Source organism: Arachis ipaensis, chromosome B03 (assembly GCF_000816755.2).
Source record: "Arachis ipaensis cultivar K30076 chromosome B03, Araip1.1, whole genome shotgun sequence".
In the NCBI taxonomy this organism is placed as follows: domain Eukaryota; kingdom Viridiplantae; phylum Streptophyta; class Magnoliopsida; order Fabales; family Fabaceae; genus Arachis; species Arachis ipaensis.
Window position 1 is genome coordinate 32,966,489 of NC_029787.2, and position 15,905 is coordinate 32,982,393.

A 15,905-nucleotide genomic window follows, 5' to 3' on the forward strand; every position below is an offset into this window, starting at 1 on the left:
TAAACGCTAATGTATCCTAATTGATTCACACATGAATTTTTTTTTTTTTTGTTAACTTTATTTGAGAAATATTATATGTATCATTTTTGTATAGGTATTTTTTAAACATTCTATTTTTTGTATTAAAAGTGATTGATAAGAAGTGAAAAAAGATATATATAAAAAAAAAAGGTCTATTATTTATACAATAAAAGAGAGATTTACACAAAAAGTGTTGAAAATTTTATTTGTATCTTATTTTACTACAAATTTTTTGCCATGAATCGTTGTCTTTCTTACTCCATATACTGTGTTAACTCTTCAACTAAGATTATGACACCTATTATAGTATACATCCCTACACCAGTTTTTAGATGCTAGCAAGAACTATCTATGAATCAATTTGTGCAACTAGTTACAACGATCTAACAGAATCTCAATGCAATAGTTGTCATATTATGGTATGTATCAAAAGTGGCAAACTTCCTTATGAACAAAAATCTTTCGATAACATGAGAAACAAATAGAAATATTGTAAAAGAAATAAAATATAAAATGATTCATATATATAGTTTTCTTTCGAATGGAGGAGTTCGTATGAGTCCAACCTCACCTGTTTATAAGCTTGAATGTTTTTGGGACTCTTTGGTGTTGAGTATAGGACCTTAGGATTCTTGTCAACAAGAAAGGGATCTTCGCCATAAATTCTAAATATTGGAAAACATCCACCATTCCCATTAAAGTTTGGAAGAAATGTCATAACGATGTAGTCCAACCTAAGTGTCCTATCCAATGAAGGCCAATCAAAGGCCATATTGGTCTTGGAAACATATCGTAAATACCGCAATTGGGAAGGGATTGGATTCACCATTGTTAAGGATTGTAAAAAATCACGACGTACCTGCTTGTAAACCATATCTAACGTCCTCTGCTCCCCTTGATATTGTTTCAAGAAAATCAACAATGCAGCCAACATGAAGGCCAAAACTGGCAAGCCACCATGCTCGCAATGCATTAACAACACCTTATTTTGCCCATGTGAGAGCCAACTATCACATGAATTTAGAAAATGATGTATGGCCTCCAATTTGAGCATAGGGAAACCATGGTGGTGGCAAGGATAGTTCATGAGATTAATTTCATGCTTAGAGAATATGTTATCCAACTTGCTTTTAGTGTTTTCCTCGCGAAAATTGCATACCATAATGGAAGCGTTAGGCACATTCTCTCGAAATTGACCAACAATCCCGTTCACGTAGACTTCATAAGATTCGTCTCTCCAATCACATCGAATGTTGAAACAACAATTAAAAACTACAATCACAACAATAATCAATAATATAAGTAGGTAATTATGACTCTTCATTGTATTATATTTTTCCCTGCCTTTTTCTGGAAAAATTCAAGCAAAGAGATGCACAATGGTAGTGGAGATTTTGCATCATGGTGCATTCGATGTAATTTTTATTTTTGTTTTATATTCCAAAATATGCGGATGTAATAAAATTAAGGAGGTAAAAAAGGTACCATAGACTCTGTCAGATATCTCAAGAAGACCATCTGGGGGATTTCGGAAAAACAATTTGCATGGCATGGCCATGTTTCATTCTTGAGGCAGAGCTATTTAATGTTATGGTTTAAAAGCATGCCATGCTCGATAAAATGGGAAATCACACAAAACAGGTATCATGGAATGTAACAATCAATGAATGAATGCAAGGAACTTGCGGGATTCTTTTTGAGTAAGACAAAGGAAATGGGCATGTTTGGTTTAGTTTTACAACTGTATTGTTGTACTACGATATTAAGATTTCTATTTTCAAATAGAGTTATATTGGATTTGGATATTATATTTATTTATTTGAAAAGAAAAATAAAGAAGGCGGCGGCAAAAAACAGGCACAAATTCTTCCCCCTCAAAGCTAAAAGTTAAACCACAAAATCAGGAACTACTAATAATCTATTTCATTGATTATTTTTGAGATCAAGCATCTTTGCCCATATATCCTCCTAAACTTCCATCAACACCCAAAGTCAACTTCATAAATTCTCTGTACCTTGAAATTCGATCCTCTATAACCAAAACTATAATTTCCAGTCTCTATATAACAAAGGAAAAATACAATATGCAACTTATTCCTAATCAGTGGTGGAGTTTGAAACAAAATTTTGGGAGGCCAGATAGAAAATAATTGTCAAAATGCTTTTGATATGGACTCCGTTTAAGATAAGCTCGTCTAACCTCATCTCTCTTATTTGGGTGATATTGCCAAATTTAAAGCCGTTTTCAGGGTCTTGTTTCAAAGAATTAAGGTCAAACTCATCAGATGCAACTCTTTGAACTTTTGGAGGTTGTATCTTACTTTTTTCGTGATTCATTAAAGTAGAAAAACTATCTACAAGTATTGATATTGTAAAAGTTATATGTTCTCCTTCTTAAATATTAGTCTTCTTCTTAAAAAATGCATCAATTCTTTGATTTTTTATGATTATTTTATATAAAAATTTGAATATATATCTTGTAAAATATATAAAAAAGAAGTTAGAATGACAAATATTAAAATTTATAATATTTATTGAATTTTTTTATCAATTTATACAAATACAATAATATCAATACTTATTGAATATTCTAATATTTTTTATGATATAAAAAATTAAATTAGATAAACAGTAAAATGTAAAATGTAAAATAATACTAAATTACATAAATAAAAAATACTTAATTTTTTATATTTGAACTCAAAGGTAGAGAAAGTGTTGCTTATTGAATAGAGAAGAGTTGCAAAATACGAATACACTTAGTTAAGTCCAAATCTAACATGTTTTGAATATTTAAAATTAAAAATTATTGTGCAATAAAAATAAAAGATGAAGATTGAACTTTGATATTTTAAGTCATAGCAAAGTATTTGACACGTGGACGAATACTGTTACGACACGTGGCACAACCGAACACGTGGCCAAATAACATTGTGACACGTGGCACAACTATCCACGTCAGCATGCCACGTGTCACTGGTCACCACATCATCCTACCATTACACGTGGCCAAATCATGAAGTGACACATGTCACTTACAGTCCACGTCATCATGCCATGTCATCACGTCGTTAATGAAAAATGGGCCAGGGACTATTATGGTGCATTTTTTTCAATCTCAGGAACGTAATTGGTGCAATTGGAATCTCAGGGACGATTTTAGTGCAAAACGCCAATCTCAGAGACCATTTTGGGGTTTAACTCCTCCATTTCTATATCACACAAATTCAATATCAACAAAATAAACCATAATAGAAATATGAGTTAACCTCAAAAAAACAAAATTAATAAAATACACAATAAGAAAAAGAAAATCCAAGCTCTACTTTGAGACTAATCCTTACGAGTTGTGCCAATCCAAAACAAACCCGAATAAGCTCCAAAAGAAAAGGTCCCCATTTTGCAACACAAATAACAAATGATCCAATAACAACAGTACCCATAGACTGAGCTGGTTAATGAGACCTTTCGTGACGATGGTGCACGGTGTGAAGACACACGGGGATGGCATTGGTTGATGGAAGCTCAGCGACGGTGCCAGAGCAGCCAGAACTCAGTGATGGGAAGTTCAGCACAAGGCTGATGAAAGCTTAGCACACGACGACGGCATGGTTGGAGTCGACAATGATGATGGAGAATAGGGGAAAAAGGGCTAGAGCATGGTTGTAGAGAGGAAGGCATGGTTGGAGTCGACAATGATGATGGAGAATAGGGGAAAAAGGGCTAGAGCATGGTTGTAGAGAGGAAGGGATGGATGTAGGGGTGGCAAACGGGTCTAAATTCGCCGGACCGGTCCGCATAACTCGCCAAAAAAGGCGGGTCGGACTGAAAAAAATTTGAGACCGCCACACATCAAAAGCCCCCTAACTTGCACCGCTTAAACCGTCAGCTTTGGTAGGGCAGGACGGGCTTTCCCGTCGAGCTAAGGATTTTTTTTAAAGATGTTCTAATTTAGTGTTTTTTATTATATTTTATATTTGATTGATTATGTTCTAAACTTGTAGATGTTTAATTATATGTTTTGGACAATATTTATTTTACTTTGGAGAATATTGATTTTATTATTTTATTTTAAAAAACTTTGTTTATGATTATGTTACTACATATTTATAATTATAAAGACTTTAATGTGTGTGAATTTAGAAATTATAATTTTTTTTATATATCTTTAGAATTTATAAATTTATTAAAATGGTTGTGAAATTATATATTATCTAATAATTAATAGTTAAAAAAAAAACAAAATTTGGCGAGCTTGGCCTACCAGCCTGCGAGTCCGCTGTTAGGCGGTAGGGGTGTAATCAGTTTTGAACCGAAAACCAACCAAACCGACCTGTTCGGTTTTACAATGATGCCAACTGTTCGGTTTGATACTTTTTGGACAATCAAACCGAACTAATAGCGGTTTGGTTCGGTCGGTTTTTTTATTCTTTTAAACCTAATAATCAAAATTTAAATCACCATAAAATAAGTTTAAAACCGTCAATAAACTAGAATAACAAGAGTATATCACATCCAAATTCAATACAAATTCAACTTGTCCCAACAATTAAACATAAAACAAACACAAAAATGTCTAGCAAATAACAAAAACAAACACACTTTAAAACATACTAAAAATCGAAAAAGCCACTTTAAACCAAATAAAAACCAAAATAGCCACCATACTTAAAGCAGTAATAATATCAGTGCATAAGCAAGCAGTTGAGTTTTATAGCAGCATAAAGCCAATACCTGAAATCCAGAATAGTTCATAGTAATAATATCAGTGCACAAAGAAAATGAAATGAGTTAAAATGAGAAGTGTAACTGTGTAAAAGGTACTTAAATGGAGTAAATCTGAAAGAAAATTTGCATTTAACCATATTGAATTGGTGCCTAAATACGGAAGAAAAATACTCACTAAAGCTAATTTTCTTTAAAATTTGAAAAAACTAATATATTATTAATCTTAAAGGAAAAGAAATGGTCAAACAGTAAAAGAACAACACTATCAGTAAATTAAAAACAAAAGCAAATTGAAAGAAAATAATTTAACAATTTACCAATCATCATTGGATTCAGTTGGAGTCGTATAGTGCACCATTATTCATCCACTCGTCTACCACCTTTCTGCTTGATGGATTATCCATAAGCCCTCTCATTCGCTTGTTATGCAAGATGACCAGTGGCCATTTTTTTTCGCTACAATTGTAAAGTTCTTTTACTACATCGTCAAGCTGAACTATTACAAAATCGACATAATAATCACAATTAGTTGCAAAAACCAACAAAGCTTGCTCATTACGCATGTTTTTCAAGCCAGCCCTATCATGAGGGTAACAAAGGTACCAAAACTAGGGGTGGCAAACGGGCCTAAATCCGCCGGGCCGGCCCGCGTAACCCACCAAAAAAGGCGGGTCGGGCTGAAAAATTGGGACCGCCAAATAGCAAAAGCCCGCTTAACCCACACCGCTGAAACCGCTGGTTTTGGCGGGCTTTGGCGGGGCGGGCTTTCCCACCGGGCTTAATATTTTTTTAGTAAGGGGTATTTTTACAATTTTTTTACCAAAACCCAACTTCCCCCAACCCAACTTACAAGAGAATGAAGATGAAAATTGAGTGTGTTAAATTATGTTTGTTTTGTTTTAGAGACAATATTGTTAATTATAACCAAAACTGAGTTACTTACCAACATAAGTCCTAAAAATATTCACACATGAAACCGAACTGTGTTGCAATGAGGGGACAAGATTAACTCACCTAAAATTCACTGAAATTAGCTTTGACCTCTCTTTCCAGAGCCAAATTAGCAACAGAATGTGCAAACTTGAAACTTGTCTGTCTCCTCATCATCATCGATATATATATCTGGATGGTGATAAAGGAAAAAAAAAAAAACAAGTAGTGAATACACTTTGTTTCCAACAAATTAATCCAGCAACATACTAAATTTATCCAGCAACAACAACAAAGTTTATTAAACATACTAAGTTATCAAAGCAACAACAACATATTTTATGAAACAAAATAAACAAGTTGTGAAAGCAACAACAACATATTTTCAACAAATTTTTATGAAAGCAACAACAACAGTAACATATTTTCAACATATTTTTATGAAAGTAACAGCAACATATTTTCAAAAAGACCAGCAACAAGAACATCTAATAACTTGCAACAAATTGTGAAAAAACCAAGTTACTAACCTCAGAAGAAGACATTGAGTTGCAGGAGAGGGCTCGGACTAAGGGATTGCTCGGCGACAAAGACGAACTGCTCAGCGATAGAGACTGCTGCTCGACGATAGAAAAGAATGGCTCAGACAGAGATCAACGATGGCGTGAAGACTGCGGCTAGACGACGGCGCTCTCCAGCTCTCTGCAACGCCTGTGATGGAGATCGATGACGTCCTTCACGGTGACGATGGGCGACTTGCGACTGAAATTTGAAGGACGGCGGCAGCTCTCGAGCTCACTGGCTCTCTTAGGCTCTCATTCTCTCAGATTCTCAGGTATGGAGGAGAAAGATGGAAGTGAAAAGCCTTGTGTTGTGGGCCTTGAGCATTGTGGCTGCGCTGCTGAGTGGTCTAAGTTAGGGATTTGGATTTTGGAGGTTTGCGTATTAGGTTAAAGGGCAAACTTGTAAAAACAAGTATTTTTGAATGAATTCTTCGGTTCGGTTCGGTTCGGTTTCTGTTGAGCCAACCGAATCGATCGGTTTAATTAAAAAAATTGGTTTTTTTGGTTTTTCATTCGGTTGTGATAAATTTTGGTTCGGTTTTGCGATAAATTTCGGTCTGATTCGGTAACTTACATCCTTGTTAGGCGGGGCGGGACGGGGTGGGGCGGCCCGCTAAAGGGCGGACTTTTGGCGGGGTAGGGTGGGCTTTTCCGCTTGCCGCCCCTAGATGGATGGGAAAGGCAGCTGCAATAAGAGTCTAAGAAAGAGGGTTCAAAATTAGGGTTCTATAACTTATATATATAAGGGGTATTTAAGTAATTTTTTTAGCATAAATTTTGCGGGTACCTCAACATCTTTGTTTTCCGTTTATTCATGGGACAGGTTTCTTTCCCCTTGAAGATTTTACGGTCCCCATTATTCTCCTCATTGTGGGTAATTCCCACAGATATCTGTAGGTACAGATTATTTTTCCATCTTTAAACATATCGTCAATATAAGAGAGGAAGGACCTACCCTTTCCCAGAGGTATATCACCTACCCTAACCCTAATCACCACCTATTATACGGATACTAGTCCTTGCAGGTGGCCCCACCACATCGTCATCCCGTGGATCCCAACCAGCGACCACCTTCAGCTCTTTGATTCGCACCTAGGTCCTAATCCCCTCAAGTCTCTGCTCCATCAAGCTAACTAGCCAGAATCGTTGAACCTCTGAGAACTCGAGCAGACGAACATTGGCGCCGTCTGTGGAGACCTGGTGGGAGTATGGCATTATTTCCGCCGCGAAGAAGGAGGAGCCCGCATGAAAAGTAGGTGAGCTCTGCAGGCGCCTCTCGTGAGCAGTCAAGGCCTGTGACACAAAGAGGGAGCCCAAACTCCCGATCTCCCGAAAGGCGCCCTTTCGGGGGGACGTGGGACAATAACTCAAAGATCATGCAGGAACTTAGATACAGAGTGTAGAACTTGGAATGAGAACTCGCAGTGAGAGATCGTTACTGCCCTTCCCACAGCAAGGACACCCATCTTGGCCTTTCCCGCACCCAATCCCCCACGATAAGGTCGGGTGACCGTGGGAGGAATCATAGTAGGGGGAAAGAGCGTGTGGAAACTAGCGCTCGGACTCGCTCCCGCACCTCTGAGAAAACTGAAGGTCACGAAGAAATCCGAAGAAGCGAGGGGAGGAGAAGACGGGACACCATCATTTTGGTAGCAACCTCTTTCCATCCTTCCATCCTCAAAGTTCGGCTACCGAAACACTTAGACAAGCCAACGAACATGAAGTACAACGGGACCAAGGACCCCAGGAATACCTGACGGCTTTCAAGGCCAGGATGAACCTCGAAGGTGTCGGCGACGCGGTGAGGTGCCGAGCCTTCCCACTAACATTAGCGAGTCCTACGATCCGGTGGTTCAATGCACTTTCACAAAGGGTCCATTACGGCCTTTGCGAACATAACTCGTAGTTTCTTGGTGAGGCATGAGCATCTTCTCTATCTTTTCCTAGTGAATTTGCATTTGAATTGTTGAGTTTAATCAAGATTTAAATATCTTTTAGCCACTATGGATGCTACTTTGAGTTGCGTGCAATTTTGTTTACTTCAAGTAGCATTCAGATGGATTTGATGGAATTTCTGTAGAAATAGAGAAGAAAGTGAATGATGCTGTCAACCCTGACCTCCCTACACTCCATCAGAAATAACCCGAGCTACAGAGGTCCAATTGACGTAATTCTAGTGGCATTGGAAATCTAATTTCCAGAACTTTCCAATGATGTATAATAGTATACACTTCTTCTCCAGCACACTCGGCCTTGGTGGCGCCTAACTTGGGATTCTCCAAGTTAGGCGCCAAAGGAAAGCTCACACGGCAAAAGCACACTGCATAGGTGGTGCCTAACTTGGCTTTTCCCAAGTTAGGCACCAAGACACAATCAACATGTCCAAGCAAGGCTGCCATAGTGGCGCCTAACTTGGGAATTTCCCAGTTAGGCGCCAGCCTTAAATCATCAAGTGGTCCCACGCTCAATCAAGCAGCATGCGAAGATCTTCATCAATTTTGGATTAAACTTTATTTTATTTAAAAATAGAAAAATATATTATTTAGTTTTAGAAAATATATTTTACATTAATTAGGATTAGATATAAAAAGGAAAAGATTCAGCCCTTCGGGCAAATTTCTTTCTCTCAGACCTCATTCCGCACTTACAGTTTTTAGAATCCTTGTTTTCTCTCTGAACCATGAGCAACTAAACGTCCACTGTTAAGGTTAGGAGCTCTGCTTATTCTATGGATTAATACTATTACTTTTCTATTTTAATTCATGTATTGATTTCAATTTCAAGAATTGTTTTCGTTCTTTATCTTATGAATCTGGGTGGAACGGAAGTATGACCCTTATTCTATTTGAGTTCTTGTAAAACTTGGAAAAGCTCTTTGCTTGAACAACAACTTGAAAATAATTTCTCCTAAATTTCTAATTATCTGGAATTAATAGGATACGTGACATATAATCCTCTTATATTTGAATAATTAGGATTTCTGTGGCATATAAACTAGAATTGAACTGAACCCTCTAATTGGAATCAAGTGACCAATGAATTGGTGGTTGATGAAGGTTAGAAGAGACTAAAAAGGTCTAAGGAATTAGGGTTTAGTCACATGTAGTTTATCATGAATTAAATCTTGCATGATTAAAATAGTTGGTAAGAAAAGTTAATCCGAAAAATAAATATCTCTGAAACCTGAACTGTTTTCTCCATATATTTCACAACCCGTTTACTGCTTGCTTTCTGATTTTCTAAATTTACTGTTTGATGCAATTGAACTCTCAAAATACCATTTTCTGCTTGTCTAACTAAGTAAATCACTCAATCATTGTTTCTTAGACTATCAATCCTCATGGGATCGATCCTTACTCACCTGAGGTATTGCTTGGTACGACCCGGTGCACTTGCCGGTTAGTTTGTGGGTTATAAATTTCTCACAAAGTTTTTGGTGCTGTTGCCAGAGATTGACTGTGATTGACAACTATTAGTTGTTTGATTGCTTAGATTAGGCATTTTAGCTTTAATTTTATTTACTTTTCCCTTTTAATTTTTGAAATTTATTGCTACTATTTTTCATTAATATCTGAAATTAAGTTTGGTGTTACCTAGTTATTTTTAATTTAATTTTCCTGTTCGATTTTTTTTATAAATTTTAAATTTTCATTTTAATTTTATTTATAATTTTCGAACTTTTTTATTTAATTATATAGTTGTTTTATTTTATTTCTTTACACAGGTTACCTCACTGGAAATTCTCTGCATTCTGACGTAGAGATTCCTACTTTTTTTTTCTGTTTGTTTATGAGCAGGAACAGGGATAAAGAGCCCCTTCTTAATTTTGATCATGAACCTGAGAGGACCTTCAGATGGCACTTGCAATAAGCTAGGTTGTACAAGGCTAGTGAAAATCTCAGTGAGACCTTTGAGAAGGAAGCTGTAGAGTCCACTATGATCATAATCGTGCTGTTAATACCAATGTGGCAAATCTGGATGAGAATGAACAACCTAGAAGAGTGCTTGGCTCATACACTGCCCCCAATCCAGATCTCTATGGGAATAGTATTGTGGTGGCTCCTATAGCTGCAAACAACTTTGAGCTAAAACCTCAGTTAGTCACTCTGGTGCAGCAAAATTGTCAGTATCATAGACTTCCGCAGGAAGATCCAAACCAATTTATCTCTAACTTCCTGTAGATTTGTGACACTATAAAAATAAATGAAGTGAATCCTAAAGTTTACAAGCTCATGCTTTTTCCATTTGCTGTGAGGGATAGAGCAAAGCTGTGGTTAGATTCTCAACCCAAGGAGAGCCTGAACATTTGGTATAAAGTAGTCACTGGATTTTTGTCCAAATTCTTCCAACCACAGAAGCTGACTAAGCTAAGGGTGGAAGTTCAGACCTTCAGGCAGAGAGATGGTGAGACCCTCTATGAAGCTTGGGAGAGGTACAAGCTGCTGACAAGACAATGCCCCCCTGACATATTTTCTAAATGGACTCAGCTGGAGATTTTTTATGAGGGCCTATCTGAAATGTCCAAAATGTGTTTAGATAATTCTATAGGTGGTTCATTGCATATGAAGAAGACGCCTGAAGAGACTACTGAGCTTATTGAATTGGTTGCTAACAACCAATATCTTTACTCCTCTAATAGGAATCTTGTGAACTCTGAAACCCCTTAGAAGAAAGGCGTTTTGGAAGTAGAGACTTTGGATGCAATTCTTGCTCAGAACAAAGTTATATCTCAGTAGATTAATATGTTTACTCAACACTTGAGTGGGATGCAGGTTTCAGCTGTTAATGCTCAGAATGCCCCTCAAGAGGCTCCTTATGACATGACTGGTAGCTTCATGCAAGGTGAAAATTATGATTATGCTTAATTTCCTTCTGAACAGCTCAACTATATGGGCAATGCTCCTAGAAACCCCAATAATGATCCATATGCCAAGGCCTATAATCAGGAGTGGAGAAATCACCCAAATTTAGGGTGGAGAGAGCAACCTAAGAGGCCACAGAATTTTAATAATAATTCTTAGGGCGGTTTTCAATAGAATAATTTCAATAACCGTTAGTTTCAGCCATCTCAATAACAACCTCCTCAGCAAGCAAATTCTCAATTACAGAAGAACACTGATTTGGAAGCACTAATGGCAAGTTTTATACTGGAAACTAGTGCATCAATCAAGAACTTGGAGATTCAGATGGGTCAATTAGCCACACAAGTTAATGAAATTGATCAGAGGACTACCAATAGCCTTCCTGATAACACAATTCCAAATCCAAGAGAGGAGTGTAAGGCAATCACCTTGATAAGTGGACAAGTGGCAAGTACGGAAGCACAAGTTACTAAGGAGCTGGTTGAAAAAGAAGCTCCAGAGCAGACTGAAGACACAGTAGTACACGCCCCTCCTAAGCGTGCAGACAACCCTTTTTCCAGTTACTCTTGACACACATCCGACATTGCCTAAGGCTCCTGAGTACAAGCCTAAGATGCCATTGATAAACCACTGTTTTATGGTTTATCTTGTGCTCAATTGAGTGGATTTTATTAATCTTTCATACACTTATTCATATGATTTGCATGAGTTTACGTTTTCCTTCCTGATTTTGTGCTATGATTGAAAACATGCTTCTTTGGTCTTAATTTTGATATGTTTAACCCTCTCTTATTACCATTCGATGCCTTGATATGTGCGTTAAGTGATTTCAGGATTTAGCCATATCCTCAGAAACTTCAAAAGGAGACCAAGGACAAGCAATTTTCAAAGTTCTTGGAAGTTTTTAGAAAGTTACAAATCAATATTCCTTTTGCTGAGGTTTTGGAGCAAATGCCTCTCTACGTGAAATTCATGAAGGAGTTGTTGTCAAAGAAGAAGCCTTTAAAGGGAGATGAGACAGTGGTATTGACTAAGGAATGTAGTGCCATAATTTAGAATAACTTGCCGAGGAAGATGCCAGATCTAGGGAGATTTCAAATTCCATGTACCATTGGTAGCACCACCTTTGAGAAAGCCCTATGTGATATGAGTACAAGCATAAATCTAATGCCCTTATCTGTGACGAAGAAATTGCAAATCCAAGAGGCACAACCCACAAGGATAGTATTACAAATGACAGACAAATCTCTAAAGCCTACATATGGATTAGTGGAGAATATCTTGGTCAAAGTAGGTAAGTTCTTCCTCCCAGCAGATTTTGTAATTCTTGACATGAGGGAGGATGAGAATGCCTCTATAATCCTAGGAAGACCATTCATAGCTACTGGGAGAGCTCTGATTGATGTGGAAGAAGGTGAATTAGTGCTTAGAGTGCATAATGATCAACTGATCTTTCATGTCTTCAAAGATATACATTCAGCAGGTGAAGAAGAGAGGTACATGCAGACTGAGCCTATTGATCCAAATCTTTAAGAACCCCCTGATGATGGACAACAGAATCTGCAGCTCAAATCTCCTTTGGTGACAATCAACAAAATTTTTCTAACATCAAACCTAAGTTTGGTATTGGGAATGCATCATCCACCACAGAGGAGGTTCTAAAAAAGAAGAAAGTACTCAGGGGATGGAGAAATAAAAAGATTTCCATTGAAAAATTCTCCCCAGGAATGAAGGTGGTATTCACTGCATGCCCAATCCTGCCTCATACAGTGATAGGAATCCTATCTCTTGAGCATATAGAGTTTATCCATGAGAGCACAGAAAAGAAGTTCACAGTGAGGGGTGAAGAGCTGAGCCCCTATGATCCTCCTTCTTAGAGGAGCTGATCGTCAAGCTAGTGACAGTAAAGAAGCACTTGTTGGGAGGTAACCCAGCCAGTATCCTTTAATTTCAAGCTCAGTTTGTTATTTTTTTATATTATTCTATTTACTCATATTTACCTCTTATTGATAATTATGTAATTTTCTTTTGTTTCACATGTATTTGGATTATTCAGAGTGATTAGAACAGAAACAGGTGCGATCAAATGGAGTTTCGGACACCTTGGAGAAGTTTGATAAGGACAGGGTGGCGCCTAACTTCACTTTCTAAAGTTAAGCGCCACATGAAGACCAAAACTAAAGGCATAATTCTAGAGGAGTGGCGCCTAACTTGACTTACTGAAGTGAGGCGCCATTTGTGTATAACTATATATATATATATATATATATTCCAAATAAAAAAACTAAAATAAAATAAAATATTTTAATTAATTTTAACCTCTCTTGTCCTTTTATTATTGTCTTCTTCTTTTGTAAAAATTGTTATTTTTACTGATCCGTGCATTTTTTATGTCCCTCCCTGTTTTCAGTTTTTCTTTACTTGAGGACAAGCAAACTTTTAAGTTTGGAGTTGTCGCTTTGCTTGTGGCTTTTCTGTTTATTTTAATTGCACCAAAGGGAGGCGAATCATCTTCACGGAGGAGTACAACCTGAAAAATGAGACAGCCACTAGAATAACTGAGGTGGTTGAGTTCCTTTCATTCTATATTTTCTTCTATTTTTATTATTTATATTCCTATTTTCTGCTATTTTACTTGAAAGTCTGCATGATCTTTAGTAATCCTGAGTCCTAGGTTCTAGTTTAATTGAAGAGATGTCTCATGTACCATTCACTGAGCTTGAATCTAAAAAGAAAAAGAAAAGAAGTGATGTATTGCATGAGAAATTGAGTTTATATTAAAGAGTAGTCTTATTTACTTAAATGTGGTGGTATTATCCATGACTCTGAATGCATGATATGAACAGTGCATATTTGAATTTAAATCAAATGATGTTGATGTATGAGGAACAAGAAACAGCAAAAGAAAAATAAAAGCAAGGTCCAAGGTTCTGAGCATCAATAACTAGGGAGGTCAGACATGATTAAAAGCTCAAAGAGTTATTTTTCTAGTCATATGCTTGTGGTGTAAATGTGTCAAGTAACTCTTGAGACAGAGCACTATGAGTCGAGATCAAGTGCATTTAACAGAGTATGCCAAAGGCTTTGAGCACCACTGTCTAGGAGTAACTGAAAGAAAAATCAGAACCAAAAGAGAGTTTCCCAGTTAAGTGCTTGTGGTATTTTGGTGTCAAGTAAAGCTTGAGACAAAGCATTTAAAGTCACGACTAGGCTCAAGGTGCAAAGCACCAAAGAAAAGAGAATGAAAGAAATTTTGCTGTGTTCAAGGATTAATCCAAGGTAAAAAGGCCAGAGAATTCATAATATTATCTGGATTCTATTTCCAAATGACAGTGACATTCCCCAGATTCAAAGGATAGTGAGATGCCAAAACTATTCAGAACTGCAGTGTATAAACCCCACTTTAAGAAGAGACAGGAGCTTAATTGAGCACTTACTTCTCATGCAAATTCACATCCTAAGCGTATATTAGTTTTGGTGGCTTGAGGACAAGTGATGAGCGGATAATTTATACACTTTTTGGCATTGTTTTTACATAGTTTTTAGTATAATTTAGTTAGTTTTTACTATGTTTTATTAGTTTTTAAGCAAAAATTACATTTCTGGACTTTACTATGAGTTTGTGTATTTTTTTGTAATTTCAGGTATTTTCTTGCTGAAATTGAGAGACCTGAAAAAAAATCTGATGCAGAGGCTGAAAAAGGACTGCAAATGCTATTGGATTCTGACCTCCCTGCACTCGAAATGGATTTTCTAGAGCTACAGAAACCCAATTGGTGCGCTCTCAATTTCTTTGGAAAGTAGACATCCAGGGATTTCTAGCAATATATAATAGTCCATACTTTGCCCGAGTTTTGAGGACGCAAACTGGCGTTCAAACACCAACTTCCTGCCCTATTCTGAAGTTAAACGCCAGAAACAGGTTACAAACCAGAGTTAAACGCCACAAACAGGCTGCAACCTGGCGTTTAACTCCAAGAGAAGTATCTACACGTGTAAAGCTCAATGCTCAGCCCAAGCACACACCAAGTGGGCCCGGAAGTGGATTTCTGCATCATTTACTTATTTTCTGTAACCCTAGCTACTAGTTTAGTATAAAAACTACTTTTAGTGATTTATTTTACATCTTTAGATCATTTTTGAGATTATCTTTTGTATCACTTTTGATCTCTTGATCACATTTAGGGGGATGGCCATTCGGCCATGCCTAGACCTTCATCACTTATGTATTTTCAACGGTGGAGTTTCTACACCCCATAGATTAAGGTGTGGAGCTCTGCTGTTCCTCATGAATTAATGCAAAGTACTATTGTTTTTCTATTCAACTCAAGCTTATTCTTATTCTAAGATATTCATTCGCACACAAGAACATGATGAATGTGATGATCAAGTGACACTCATCATCATTCTCACTTATGAACGCGTGCCTGACAAACACTTCTGTTCTACATGAAAACAAGCTTGAATGCGTATCTCTTGGATATCTCTTCAACGATTCACATCATCTCTCCTAACAATAGAGCATCTGAATCTGAGATTAGAATCTTCGTGGTATAGGCTAGAATCAATTGGCAGCATTCCTGAGATCCAGAAAGTCTAAACCTTGTCTGTGGTATTCCGAGTAGGATCTAGGAAGGGATGACTGTGACGAGCTTCAAACTCGCGAGTGTTAGGCATAGTAACAGACGCAAAAGGATCAATGGATCCTATTCCAACATGAGTGAGAACCGACAGATGATTAGCCGTGCGGTGACAGCGCATTTGGACCATTTTCACTGAGAGGACGGACGGTAGCCATTGA

At 37.1% G+C, this 15,905-nt stretch overlaps 1 protein-coding gene across 1 annotated transcript in view; it reads right to left on the minus strand.

Moving 5' to 3' along the window:
• LOC107632889 (formin-like protein 13) overlaps positions 1-1,579 on the minus strand; it is a 23,866-nt gene extending 22,287 nt beyond the window's left edge. The window contains exons 1-2 of the mRNA XM_016336527.2: positions 1,507-1,579; positions 593-1,293 (exon numbers count right to left, since the gene is read on the minus strand). Coding sequence (XP_016192013.1) covers positions 593-1,293; positions 1,507-1,579 — 774 coding nt within the window. The remainder of the gene's footprint in view (positions 1-592; positions 1,294-1,506) is intronic.